General features: G+C 54.8%; 1 protein-coding gene across 1 annotated transcript in view; it reads left to right on the forward strand.

Annotated features, from left to right (window-relative positions):
• The first annotated feature begins 5585 nt into the window (after positions 1-5585).
• Positions 5586-13536, forward strand: part of LOC122434723 (serine/threonine-protein phosphatase 2A regulatory subunit B'' subunit beta-like) — a 47231-nt gene continuing 39280 nt past the window's right edge. Inside the window, exon 1 of the mRNA XM_043458373.1 lies at positions 5586-5931. Coding sequence (XP_043314308.1) covers positions 5593-5931 — 339 coding nt within the window. The 5' untranslated portion in view covers positions 5586-5592. The remainder of the gene's footprint in view (positions 5932-13536) is intronic.

Here is a 13536-nt window from a genome sequence, read left to right on the forward strand (position 1 = left end):
GTGCACGTGAAAAGGTAACAGGAGCATTTACTGACAGATTTCTCTGTTGCCAACAGGTGGCAGCGAGGGTGGGGGAGCCAGGACAAAGGGGCATCTGTCTGCGGCCTCCTTTGCCGTGTAGACACGTGTGAGGAGGGGCTGAAGGAGCCGTGTGCCGTCTGAGGCCCGCTGCAGCAGGCCTCTTCTTCCTGGCCTCAGCCTGCCTGCTGAGTCACTCAGTCGTGTCCGACTCTTGGCGACCCCACAGACTGCACTCTGCCTGGCTCCTCTGTCCATGGGCTTCTCCCGGCAAGAATACTGCAGTGGGTTGCCATGCCGTCCTCCAGGGGATCTTCCCCACCCAGGGATCGAACCTGGGTCTCTTATGTCTCCTGAGCTGGCAGGCAGGTTCTTCACCACCAGCACCGAGTGGGAAACCCCTTAAGGCTATTAGTCATCCTTAAACACTCCGCTTAAACAGCCCTGCCCCCACTCCCAAGCCTGTCCTCTTTCCCTATGTTTTCCTATCGTCTTTCCGCATCATACTGGGTAATTGAACACTGAATTATCTAAACGATTCCCCTCTCCCATGCCATTACACTACCAGCTCTCCGAGATCATGAATTGCTTTGTTTATCCATGTTCTTGGGTGTGTAGCACACACTCAGACGACCCGATGCTAACCCATTTAGTTATGCCACGTCCCAGCACAAATAAATTGTCAGTAAATTAAAAGGCAAGGGACCGAGAGAGGCGGCAAGCTGAGGGCCAGAAGTTACAACTGATCACAACCGTGACAGCCCCTGGACGAACAGAAACACCACAGAACAGGGCAGGGTCAAAGCTCCTCACTAGGTCAGCGTCCTGAGAACACGTTTACAACTGGCATCCTGAGTGGAGACCATCAGTGGATGTCCGGAAAGGTTCATTAGAAACAGTACAAAACCAGGCACACACATAACTTCTGCAAAACTCTTTCATGTCGATAAAAGGGCAGATTATTTGCACACTCCCCAATCTTTTTTTAAGAATTTTTTTATCTTATACTAAAATTTTACAATATTCAAATTTTATTTTTCTTTAATTTTATGCCAAAATTTGGGATTTTTTCAAATTTTATGCTAAAATTTGGCTGGAACAGGAGTGAGTTCAGGTCATTTTTTCCCATTTCGTTCAACATTCTTATTCTTTGGGTGCTTATCAAAATGCATACTAATCAGAAAAGATTTGTTGTCTTAATTTTTGGTTACACCATACTGCTTGTGGAATCTTAGTGCCCCGACAGGGGGTTGAAACCACAGCCTCAGTAGCGAAAGTACCAAGTCCTTACCACCGCTTGCTGTTGTTCAGTCACTAAAGTCGTGTCCAACTCTTTCTCACCCCATGGACTGCAGCACGCCAGGCTTCCCTGTGCGTCACGATCTCCCAGGGACTGTTCAAACTCATGTCCATTGAGTCGGTGATGCCATCCAACCATCTCATCCTCTCCCATCCCCTTCTCTCGCCTTCGATCTTTCCCAGCATCAGGGTCTTTTCCAATGCGTCAGTTCTTCACATCAGGTGGCCGGCATCAGTCCTTCCAATGAATATTCAGGACTGATTTCCTTTAGGATGGACTGGTTGGATCTCCTTGCATTCCAAAGGACTCTCAAGAGTCTTCTCCAACATCATGGTTCAAAAGCATCAATTCTTCAGCGCTCAGCCTTCTTTATGGTCAGAGTCTCACATCCGTACTACACTGTTGGGAAAACCATAGCTTGGACTAGATGGACCTTTGTCGGCAAAGTGATGTCTCTGCTTTTTCAGATGACATGGCAAGTGCCAATTTATCACTGGCTTCTAGAATCTTCCTCTTCACCCGCACCCTCTGCCCTGGGACCTCCGGCCACCCCTGGGAGGCAGATGCAGCCAGCAGAGCTTCCACTCCTACTATCAGCAGAGTCCTGCCCCTGTTTAGGTGTGGCTGTGCCCATCCCAGGCCTCTCCAGCCTCTGCCCCACCAGCCTCGGGCTCACAGCGCCTCTCTGTCCCCTGGGGCAGCCTCCCGCCCCAGCGCACAGACTGAAGGAGGTTCTGTTTCCCTCCCGGAGTTTGTCAATGTTCCACTGGCAAACGCACAGGCCTTGCAGACCCCGGGGTATAAAGCCGTCTTGTCCAGGGACTGAAAAATGCCATCCTCCCCCCTCCCAAAACCTCCGCCAAAAAAAAAAAAAAGAAAAAAACCACACGGATGAGTGGCAGTTCATTTACAGACCCAGAGTGAAAAGCCTGTTTGTGCTCTGAGAAGATGTCTGTGTGTGATAAACGTAAACAGAAACACATATTAATATTTGCCTCCCTCCAGAACTGACATGGGCTTTCCTGGTGGCTCAGATGATAAAGAATCTGCCTGTAAGGCAGGAGACCCGGATTCGATCCCTGGGTCAGGAAGATCCCCTGGAGAAGGAATGGCAATCCACTCCAGTATTCTTGCCTGGAGAATCCCATGGACAGAGGAACCTGGGGAGCTAAAGTTCACGGAATTGCAAAGAGCCAGACACGACTGAGTGCCTAACACTTTCACAGAACTGACAACCTGCACATACAAGCATCAGCTTCCCAAGGCACAGAAATAATCGCACAGAAGTCGTCTGTCATGGCCCTCTCGTGACCCAGGATACTTGCGTTTTTATCTTTAGCCACGAAATGTGGATAAGACATCATCTGCTGTATCAGTAAGCAAAGGATGCTGAGGCTGCCAAGCCCTCAGCCACTGCAGCCGCCCCAAGGGTGCACCCTGAAGGGGTTTAGGATGAAGAAAAACAGGATTCTGGTATACCAGATAGTGTGTTCCGTTGTGTCTGACAAATTCTAAACAGCGTGCCCAGTAAACGTGTGAGGTTCAGCCACAGGGAGCACGCTGAGAGCCCAAGATGGGCTTTGGTCAAGGATGAGGGCTGTGGGTTGGCAACAACATCAACTTGGATATAAATATTTTCCCTTTCTCAGGACACACAGGCTCATCCTGTCATTAATTCCTATAGAATGGAGTGGGATGGTATTTCCTCAGTTATGTCTGACACTTTATGACCCCATGGACTGTAGCCTGCCAAGATCCTCTGTCCATGGGGATTCTCCAGGCAAGAATTCTGGAGTGGGTTGCCATTTCCTCCTCCAGGCAATCTTCCCGACCCAGGGATCAAACCCAGACTCTTAGATCTTCCCATACATAGAAAAGCGCTAAATTCATTAACTTGCAATGTCTGGTTTTCTTTAAATTACTGTCATCTTTTGATGTTCCAACATTCTATTTTGTTGCAAGAAGTCCTATATATCATGGCCCCCCCCTTACGTCTTCTGAGAAGTCCCTCAGAAAGATCGGAGAGGATACTTCCTGAGCTTAGGTCTTGTGCAAGTCCTCAGATTAAAACACAATTCTCAGCTTTGAGATGGTGCATTATTTTTTTCAGTAGACAAACACAAAGTTTGCAATCATTACAAACACAAAATAAAATCACAGTTTAACAAAGAGCTATTTAGCTGATGGCTCAGAAGTAAAGAAACCACCCGCAACGCAGGACATGCAGGTTCAATCTCTGGGTTGGGGAAGCTCCCCCGGAAAAGGAAATGACAACCCACTCCAGTATTCTTGCCTGGAGAATCCCAGGGACAGACGAGCCTGGCGGGCTATATAGTCCATGGGGCCGCAAAGAGTGGGACATGATTGAGCTATACACACCAAAGCTATATTTACACTACTGAGAAGTAAAAAGTGAAAGTGAAGTCACTCAGTGGTGACCAACTCTTTAGGACCCCATGGACTGTAGCCTACCAGGCTCCTCCGTCCAGGGAATTTTTCAGGCAAAGAATACTGGAGTGGGATGCCATTTCCTTCTCCAGGGGATCTTTCTGACCCCAGGTTCAAACCCAGATCTCCCGCACAGCAAGCAGATGCTTTATCATCTGAGCCACCAGGGAAGCCCAATTGAGAAGCAGGAAACTTTAACTCCTAAGAACTTGAAATTACCTCCTAAATGAGAGCAAAGTTAAGTGAAAACTTTTAAAGAGGGAAAAAAAAACTTACCAAAAAAAAAACTTATGAAAAAGGCGGTGACTGTGAGCCGTGTGGATGATTTATCAACAGTTAAAACTGCTGAAACAAGGTAGTCATGGGGCCAAATGTCATGTAAGTAGTTAATTTCGCCTCCATTAAAACTGATTATTTTTGCAATTACGAAAGTAGCTCGTGCTTATCCTGAAAGGCCAGCCTGAAAGCAGTTACACGCCGCCAATGCATCATTAAGATTTAACACACTTAACGTAACCGCGACCCTTGCGGTCCGAAGGGGCCCGTATTATCTAAAACACTTGGACTGGCCTCCGACCCCGCCTCGCGCTCGCTCGGCGGGCACGCACAGTGCATGCTCCCCCAGCAGCCCTTCGCCTCCAGCACACGGCCTAGCCTCTGGCTCGCTCCCGGCGGGCACGCACTGCGCATGCTCGACAAGCCCCTCCCGCCCCCCCCGCCCGGCCCGGCCCGGCCCGGCCCGGCCCGGCCAACTACCCGCGCGTGCCCCTCCCGACGAGCTCTTACCGCGCATGCGCGCAGCTCGGCGGGCAGTGAGGGGAGCCCGGGAGTCTCGTTGGCGCGGGGCCACACCCACCAAAAGCCTAAAAACTAAAAGGCCTAGAGTCCGGTACCCGCCACCCCTCGCCCCCGTCCACAGTCCAGCTCCTGAGCGCCCTCCGGAGCGCCCACGCGTCCCGCACAGCGTCCGGCCCACCCAGGCGCCCCGCACTGCCTCGGGGCGCTGACGGGCGGCGCCGTGTGATGACGCCACGCGTCGCGCTGACGCACGGCTGAGGCGACCTTCTCTGGGCGCTAGTCCCGGCGCGCCCGTTTTGAAGCTGCCCTGAGTTGGGCGGGTCCCCCCGCGGTCTGACCGCTCGCCTCAGCCGGGACCCCGAGTCCACGCAGCCCCCCGGGGTGGGGCTCCGCCTCATCCCTGACCTCCTGAACCCCGGGCCTGCGACCCCCGCCTGGCCGGGTCTCCTCTTCCCCGAACCTCAGGCCCGCGACCCCCACCGAGCCTTGCGCCGCCTCACCCCTGACCTCCTGAACCTCGGGCCTGCGAAACCCACCGGGCCGGACCAGTTCCTCCCCGAACCCGGGGCTCGCGGTCCCCGCCCGGTCCCTGCCTCCTCACCAGACCCCAGGACCCCCACCGGGCCGGGCCTCCTCTTCCCCGAACCTTGGGCTCGCGACTCTCGCCGGGCCAGACTGTCTCCTCATCAGACCCCGGGACCCCATCCGGGCCGGGCGCCGCCTCATCCCGGACCCCAGGACCCCAGGCCCGCGACCCCCACCAGGCCGGGCCTCCTCTTCCCCGAACCCCGGGCCCGCGACCCCCGCCGGGTCGCTGCCTCCTCACCAGACCCCGGAAGCCTCCCGGCCAGGTTCCCGCCTCTTGCCCCAGGGCCCTTGACCCCCCACTGGCTCGTGCCCTCAGGGGCTGGTCGGCGATCCCGTGTGTGGTCCATTCGGGCCGGACGTGGGTCCCGGCTCCAGGCACCTGTGCACGAGAAAGGAGGGGGTGGGGGCGTCCCTCGGGAAGGAGGGCCCGAGCCCCGGAGATGCCGCCCGGCAAGGTCCTGCAGCCGGTCCTGAAGATGAAGGTAGACGAGCTCTTCCTCTGCTGGCTCAGCGAGTCCAGCACGCAGGCGATGCTCCGGGACTGCTTGCGGAGGATCCAGATGCCCGCGATGCCTGAGAGGGGCGCGGGAGACGCGGAGCAGCCGGGGCCCTGGCTCGCAGCCGCCGCCCCCGACCCTGCCTGGAGGCCGCACGAGTGCGAAGGTCCCGGGGCGCCCGGCCCTACCCCCGCGTCCACCGCGCTTCCCGTGGGAGCCGCCTCCAGTGCCCGGAGTGGGCCGCCGATTCGAGGGCCTCGACGATCCGGAGGGGCGAGAGTAGTAAGTTCATCTTGCTTCTGCTGACGCCTGCGAAGGTAACTGGGGGGTTCCCACCGACATATGGCTGGGGGTGGCCAGGCAGGTGGAGGAATGTCAAGCGTGCTAAGCACTTGAGTGTCTAGTCTGTCTCCTTCAGTGACCAGTGATCAGTTCAGTCGCCCAGTTGTGACCGACTCTGCGACCCCATGGACTTCTGCAAGCCAGGCTTCCCTGTCCATCACCAACTCCTGGAGCTTGCTCAAACTCATGTCCAACCAGTCGGTGATACCATCCAACGATCTCATCTCCTCCCCCCACCCCCCAAAAAGTCAAAGTACTGTCTTTAACGTCTTCCGAATTGATCATGTTTTTGGAGTTTGTTTACAGTTGGTTTTAGTTATGCATGCATGGCTGTTTTTTTCTTGCTCTGCTTAGTTTGCGAACCTTGACATTTTATCCCAAATTCGTCTGCCTTTGTCCCTGAGTCTTCTACAACAGGGCTTCACAGGTGGCTCAGATGGTAAAGATCTGCCCCCACAATGCAGGAGACCTAGGCTCATTCCCTGGGTGGGGAAGATCCCTGGAGAAGGAAATGGCTACCCACTTCAATATTCTTGCTTGGAGAATGGCAGGGACAGAGGAGCCTGGTGGGCTACAGTCCATGGGGTCGCAAGAGAGTCCGACATAACTAACAGAGGGACTAACAGTTTTTCTATAATAAGGACAGTTGGACAGCAGTGCATTTAAAAGTAAAAAAGTGCTTCTGTGTTGGTTAAATGTAATAAAGCATCTCCAGGTGTTTATGGAAAAAAAGATATGAGGGAAACAAAAGAAAAAGTGTGGTGGGTGCATATTGTTCCCTTTGTTGTTGTTTTGTTTAGTCATGTCAAACTCTTCGTGACCCAGTGGACTGTAGCCCCCCAGGCTCCTCTGTCCATGGGATTTTCCAGGTAAGAATACTGGAGTGGGTTGCCATGCCCTTCTCCAGAGGATCTTCCTGATCCAGGAATTGAACCCCAGTCTCCTACCTCTCCTGCCTTAGCAGGTGGATTCTTTACTGTTAGTGCTGTCTGGGAAGCCCAGATGCCCTGAGGGTGGCCGTAAACAGACAGGAAGCTCGGTTGCTCACCTCCTGCTGTGCAGCTGGGCTCCTCACAGGCTGCAGACTGGTACCAGTCCATGGCTCAGGTGTTGGGGACCCCTGCTCTTGACATCTTGCCTGACCCCCACCCCCCTTAAATGAGGAGGTGGTTGTGTGAGGAGAGCCAGGGCCTGGAGAGCTGACTGCAGTAGTGACAGTCCCCCATCCTCCCACCAACTCCCTGGTGCTCTTACTGGGATCCCCGGAATCTCATGTGGTGAGCCGTCCACGTTGTCACTAAGTGTGATTCGTGACACAGCCCAATAGACAACACTGGAAGATGAACTCCTGTGTTTCATGGTCCCATAAATTGTGTGAGTCCCCCTGGACTGGAACTGTTTACAGAAAATGTGGCTGTAATTTTCTGTAAAGGAGGGTGGCTTTGATGCCTGAGAAAGACCTCATTTATGCACGGCAGGCAGAAAGCCACAGAGCGTGGGCGTGAAGTTCCTCAGGCCAGAGTGGTGTTTCCCCAAGAACAGGTTCATGCATCGTGCTACCTGGGGCCGTGGAGAGACCAGCTTCTGCCTGGAAGGATGTGACATGGCCTCCGCGGTGGGGCTGGAATAGTTGGGATAGGGGGGCGGGGGTGTGTCTGTTGAACGAAAGAAGTGCTGACGGGGCCGGGTAAGACTGAAGACCTCTTCTCTGGTCTTCAGTTTCCATGACCAGATAGAGTAAGTCACCATGAGGACCTGGTTTTTGTTATTTTGTTTTAAATATTTACTTATTTTTATTTATTTGTTTGACTGCACCAGGGTCTTACTTGTGGCCTGGGGAATCTAGTTGCCTGACCGGTGATCAAACCCAGGCTCCCTGCTTTGGGAGCCCAGAGTCTTAGCCACTGGGCTACCAAGGAAGTCCCCTGAGGACCCGGTTTTGAGGAAAAGCAGAATGACTCTCTCTTAACCGTCCCAAGAGGTTTCAAAAAGGAATGACGGGGACCTGCCTGGTGGTCCAGTGGTTGACTCCACGCTGCCAATGCAGAGGGCACAGGTTCCACCCGTGGTTAGGGAACTAATATCCAACATTCTGTCTGTGGCCAAAAAAAAAAACTGTTGATGGACCTTGTCTGGGGCCTGAAGGTGGCTTTAAACATGTCTCGGTGAATGTGGAATTTATGGCTTCAGTTGAATTTTGAGAAGCCAGTAACCCAAAAAGGGCTGTTGTCATTGGGATAAAATGATAAGACTTCTTTGGCCCCGAGAAATGGATAATTAATGTTAGGAAAATGTTCCTACATAACATGCCATAAGAAAAGTTCTGAGCTTGTGTTCTCTGAGAGCTAACAGGAAGTTAGGAAGCTAACAGGAAGTGAAGAAGCCTCATGTGGAGCTTCCCTGGTGGCTCAGTGGTAGAGAATCCACCTGCCGATGCAGGAGATACAGGTTCGGTCCCCACGTCGGGACGGTCCCCTGGAGGAGGGCATGGCAGCCTACTCCAGTATTCCTGCCTGGAGAATCCCATGGACAGAGGAGTCTGGTGAGCTATATAGCCCATGGGGTCGCAGAGAGTCGGACATGACTGAGCAAGTCAATAGCAACATAAGGGCTGTTTGTGTAGAATCTGCATGCAGCTCCTTTGTGAGACTTATATTTTCGCATATTTCTCTTCAGTCTTTGTCCCATTTTGTTGTTGGTTTAGCATGTCTTTTGAACACAAAAAGCTGTTAGTTTTTTTTTTTTTTTTTAATTCTTTCAATTTCATTCTTTCATGGTTCTTATGTATTGCATCCAATCTACGCAATGTGTGAGTCTCCCAGGCTGTCAGGGTTGTCTTCTATTTTCTTCCTAAAAGATTCCTGGTTTTCCCTTTTGCATATAGAGTTCTGATCCATTTCTCTTAAGTTTCTGTGTGTGGTGTAAGATATCCAGGTAACTAGTGGTCTTTGAAATCGCTCTTTTCCTGCAGAGATGCACTGGGAGTTACATGGTCGAAAATCAGTCAGCCTTGTGCATGTGGGTCTGTTTCCTGATCTCTGATCCTGTGACCTGTGTTTGAAATCTCACTCTGCAGCTCTCTGGGGATGAACCTGTGGAAAGCAGGTGGCGTACGGCCAACCCTGTCCTTTTAAAAGGGTCGGAGATTCTCAGATGTCCTCTGACCTCAGGCTATCGTGACATTCTTATCTCCATGTAACCCTGAGAACCAGCTTGTCAGCCTCCACAGGAAAGCCTGTTGGAGTTTTTTTTTTTTTTCTGTTGGAGTTTTGATTGGGGCTACGTTGAGTCTGTAGAGTAATCTCGCACCACTAATACCTTAAAAATGTTGAGTTTCCAAGGCCACGAGCTCCGGATGTCTTTCTGTCTCCTCGCATCTCATCATTTTCCGTCAGCGACGTTACATGGGTTCCAGTGCTTCGCGTCCTTGGTGAAATTTATTATCTACCTGTTTAGACACTTAGTGCTTTGCCTTTGTTCATAGATATGGGGTGTTCAGTTAGCTGGTGATTTGACTTGATCTGACTCGGTACTGGTTTAGTCCTGTTTAGGGTCATGGTTCAGCCCTGGTTTAGGGCTCAGGTTCAATCTGAGTTCAGTTCACATTCAGTCCATGTTCAGTCTGGGTTCACGTTCAGTTTGGTCCACATTCAGTTCACTTTCAGTCCACGTTCAGCCCGTGTTCAGTCCACGTTCAGCCCGTGTTCAGTCCACGTTCACTGCGCGTTCAGCCCGTGTTCACTGCGCGTTCAGCCCGTGTTCAGTCCACGTTCAGCCCGTGTTCAGTCCACGTTCAGCCCGTGTTCAGTCCAAGTTCACTGCGGGTTCAGTCAGTGTTCACTGCACGTTCAGCCCGTGTTCACTGCACGTTCAGCCCGTGTTCACTGCGCGTTCAGCCCGTGTTCAGTCCACATTCAGCCCGTGTTCAGTCCACGTTCACTGCGCGTTCAGCCCGTGTTCACTGCGCGTTCAGCCCGTGTTCACTGCACGTTCAGCCCGTGTTCAGTCCACGTTCAGCCCGTGTTCAGTCCACATTCAGCCCGTGTTCACTGCGTGTTCAGCCCGTGTTCAGTCCACGTTCAGCCCGTGTTCAGTCCAGGTTCACTGCGGGTTCAGTCAGTGTTCACTGCACGTTCAGCCCGTGTTCAGTCCACGTTCATTCGGGGTTCAGCCTGTGTGTAGTCCACATTCAGTCTGAGTTCAGTCCAGATTTAGCTTCCTCACCTCCTGGGACCGCCTTCTTCCTCTCTGTCTCCAAGGCGGGTACAGCCCTGGGGGAAGGTGCGGGATCCCTATGAGGAGGAGGTGGGGCACAGGGTCTCGTGAAGAGAAGAGGGGCACGGGGTCCCCATGAGGAGAAAGAGGGGTGCAGAGTCCCATGAGGAGGAGGGGCACGGGGTCCCCTACAAGCCTGCTGTGGGGTCTCTGAAGACAAGAGGGGCATGGGGTCCCCTAGGAGCCTGGCGTGGGGTCTCTGAAGAGAGCAGGGGCACGGGGACCCCTAGGAGCCTGGCGTGGGGTCTCTGAAGAGAGGAGGGTCACGGGGTCCCCATGAGGAGAAGGAGGGGTGCAGAGTCCCGTGAGGAGGAGGGGCACGGGGTCCCCTAGGAGCCTGCTGTGGGGTCTCTGAAGACAAGAGGGGCATGGGGTCCCCTAGGAGCCTGGCGTGGGGTCTCTGAAGAGAGCAGGGGCACGGGGACCCCTAGGAGCCTGGCGTGGGGTCTCTGAAGAGAGGAGGGTCACGGGGTCCCCATGAGGAGAAGGAGGGGTGCAGAGTCCCGTGAGGAGGAGGGGCACGGGGTCCCCTAGGAGCCTGCTGTGGGGTCTCTGAAGACAAGAGGGGCATGGGGTCCCCTAGGAGCCTGGCGTGGGGTCTCTGAAGAGAGCAGGGGCACGGGGACCCCTAGGAGCCTGGCGTGGGGTCTCTGAAGAGAGGAGGGTCACGGGGTCCCCATGAGGAGAAGGAGGGGTGCAGAGTCCCATGAGGAGGAGGGGCACGGGGTCCCCTACAAGCCTGCTGTGGGGTCTTTGAAGACAAGAGGGGCATGGGGTCCCCTAGGAGCCTGGCGTGGGGTCTCTGAAGAGAGCAGGGGCACGGTGTCCCCTAGGAGCCTGGCGTGGGGTCTCTGAAGAGAGGAGGGGCACGGGGTCCCCATGAGGAGAAGGAGGGGTGCAGAGTCCCATGAGGAGGAGGGGCACGGGGTCCCCTAGGAGCCTGGTGTGGGGTCTCTGAAGAGAATAGGCACACGGGGTCCCCTAGGAGCCTGGCTTGGGGTCTCCTGAAGAGAGGAGGGGCACGGGGTCCCCATGAGGAGAAGGAGGGGTGCAGAGTCCCGTGAGGAGGAGGGCACGGGGTCCCCTAGGAGCCTGGTGTGGGGTCTCTGAAGAGAACAGGCACACGGGGTCCCCATGAGGAGAAGGAGGGGGCATGGGGTCCCCATAGGAGGGTGATGCAAGGTCTCCTGAAGAGAAGAGGGGCACGGGGTCCCCATGAGGAGGAGGGGTGCAGAGTCGCGTGAGGAGGAGGGGCATGGGGTCCCCTAGGAGCCTGGCTTGGGGTCTCTGAAGAGGGCTCTCAGGGTCTCCCCGAGGATGTAGTGGTGGCTGGTCTCCATCAGGAGGTGGTGGCCGCTACTGCTCTCTAGATTGGGGGTGCCTGTGGCTGAGGGGTTCCCTGCGGCTGCAGGGCCCGGTGCTCCCCTGGACAGAGGCCCTGTCTGACTGAGACCTGGGCCGTCTGCACCCCCACCCCGTGGCTGGGGATCCCCGTGTCCGTGTGTGAGCTGTGTCGAGCTTGGAGGCGGCGCCCTGGTCAACAGTCTCAGGCGGCACGCGTCCTCCTGGTCCCTGGCACGGGCAGAGAGGGCCCAGGCCGTGCAGGGCGCTTCGCGGTGTCACTGCTGGTGGAGAGGAGCTGGCTTAGTTTTGGGAGACAAAGTGCTTTCCCGTCAGCTTTCACAGGACTTGGAAAGCTGTGCACACACTCCTCTCTTCTTACCCTCGCCCCCGAGGCATCCAGGGCCCTGGGCCAGGGCAGGCCTGAGGTCTCGTCTACGGCTGCAGGGGCCCGTGCCCCCGCCGGTTCTCCCAGAACGCCCCGCACGGTCAGGGGCCCGGCCCTCCTCCCGAGTCCTCGCCGAGCGCTGCTCCCCGACCGCACTGCGTCGTCCTGTGTCAGGCGGACCCTGGCTCTCAGCTCCGACCCTCGCGCCGAGGACATCCAAGCTCAGTCCTCGTGAGGCCCTCGTCTCCTCTCCTCTCAGCAGAGGGTCAGTCTCTTACTCGTGTCCGACTCTGTGCGGCCCCACGGAGTGCAGCCCACCAGGCTCCTCTGTCCGTGGGATTCCAGGCGGGACTCCTGGAGTGGTTTCCTGTTTCCTCCTCCAGGGGATCTTCCTGACCCAGGGATCGAACCCAGGTCTTCTGCCTTACCAGGCAGGTTCTTTACCCCGAGTGACCTGGGAAGCGACCGACGTCTCAGGGAGACGCCTATGGAGTAACTGCTGGGTTTTAAGTGTTATAATGGTTTCTGACTCCTTTGAAGATTTATTTACTTGTAATTGGAGGACAGTTGCTTTATAGTACTGTGTTGGTTTCTGCCGTCCATCACCGTGAATCAGCCGTAGGTATAACATGTCTCCTCCCTCCTGAACCTCCCTTCCACCTCCCTCCCCATCCCACCCCTCTAGGTTGCCACAGACCCGTTTCTCTTTTCAAGACCCCATCAAGCGGTGCTCCAGAGGGGCTGCACCGTGGGTGCTCCCTGCCTGAAAGCAGCCCAGGGTTCCAGCCCCCGTCCCTGGCGGGCACCCGACCGGCCCCTGTCTGTAACATGGCTCTCTGGTGGCACCTCTGTGGCTTGGTCACCGTTTCCCTGGTGACCGTGATTTTGAGCCTCCTTGTCCTCATGCGTCTTCGCTCCCGGGGTGTCTTTGCAGACGCTCTTCCATTTTACAGACTGGTTTGTTGGTTTGTCTCATTCAGTTGGCAAGTTCTGTGTGTGTTCTGGGTATAACTGCTCTATCTATCACTATGGGATTTGCAAGCTGTCTCTGTAGCAAGTGACTTGTCATATGTTTCATCTCTTCCACCAGTTTTGCACGCGTTCTAAGTTGCTTCACTCATGTCTGACTCTTTGTGACCCCGTGGACTGCAGCGCGCCAGGCTTCCCCATCCTTTACCATCTCCCAGAGTTTGCTCATATTCCTGTCCATCGAGGCGGCGATGCCATCCAACCACCTCATTCTCTGTCGTCCCCTTCTCCTCCTGCCTTCAGTCTTTCCCAGCATCAGGGTCTTTTCCAGTGAGTCAGCTCTTTGCATCAGGTGGCCAAAGTACTGGAGCTCCAGCTTCAGCATCAGTCCTTCCAATGAATATTCAGGACTGATTTCCTTTAGGACGGACTGGTTGGATCTCCTTGCAGTCCAAGGGACTCTCGAGAGTCTTCTCCAACACCAGCTTCAAAGCCTCAGTTCTTTGGCACTTAGCCTTCTTTATAGTCCAGTTCTCACATCTGTGCATGGCTACAGGAAAAACCACTTATGC

This window comes from Cervus canadensis, chromosome X (genome assembly GCF_019320065.1).
Source record: "Cervus canadensis isolate Bull #8, Minnesota chromosome X, ASM1932006v1, whole genome shotgun sequence".
Taxonomy (NCBI): domain Eukaryota; kingdom Metazoa; phylum Chordata; class Mammalia; order Artiodactyla; family Cervidae; genus Cervus; species Cervus canadensis.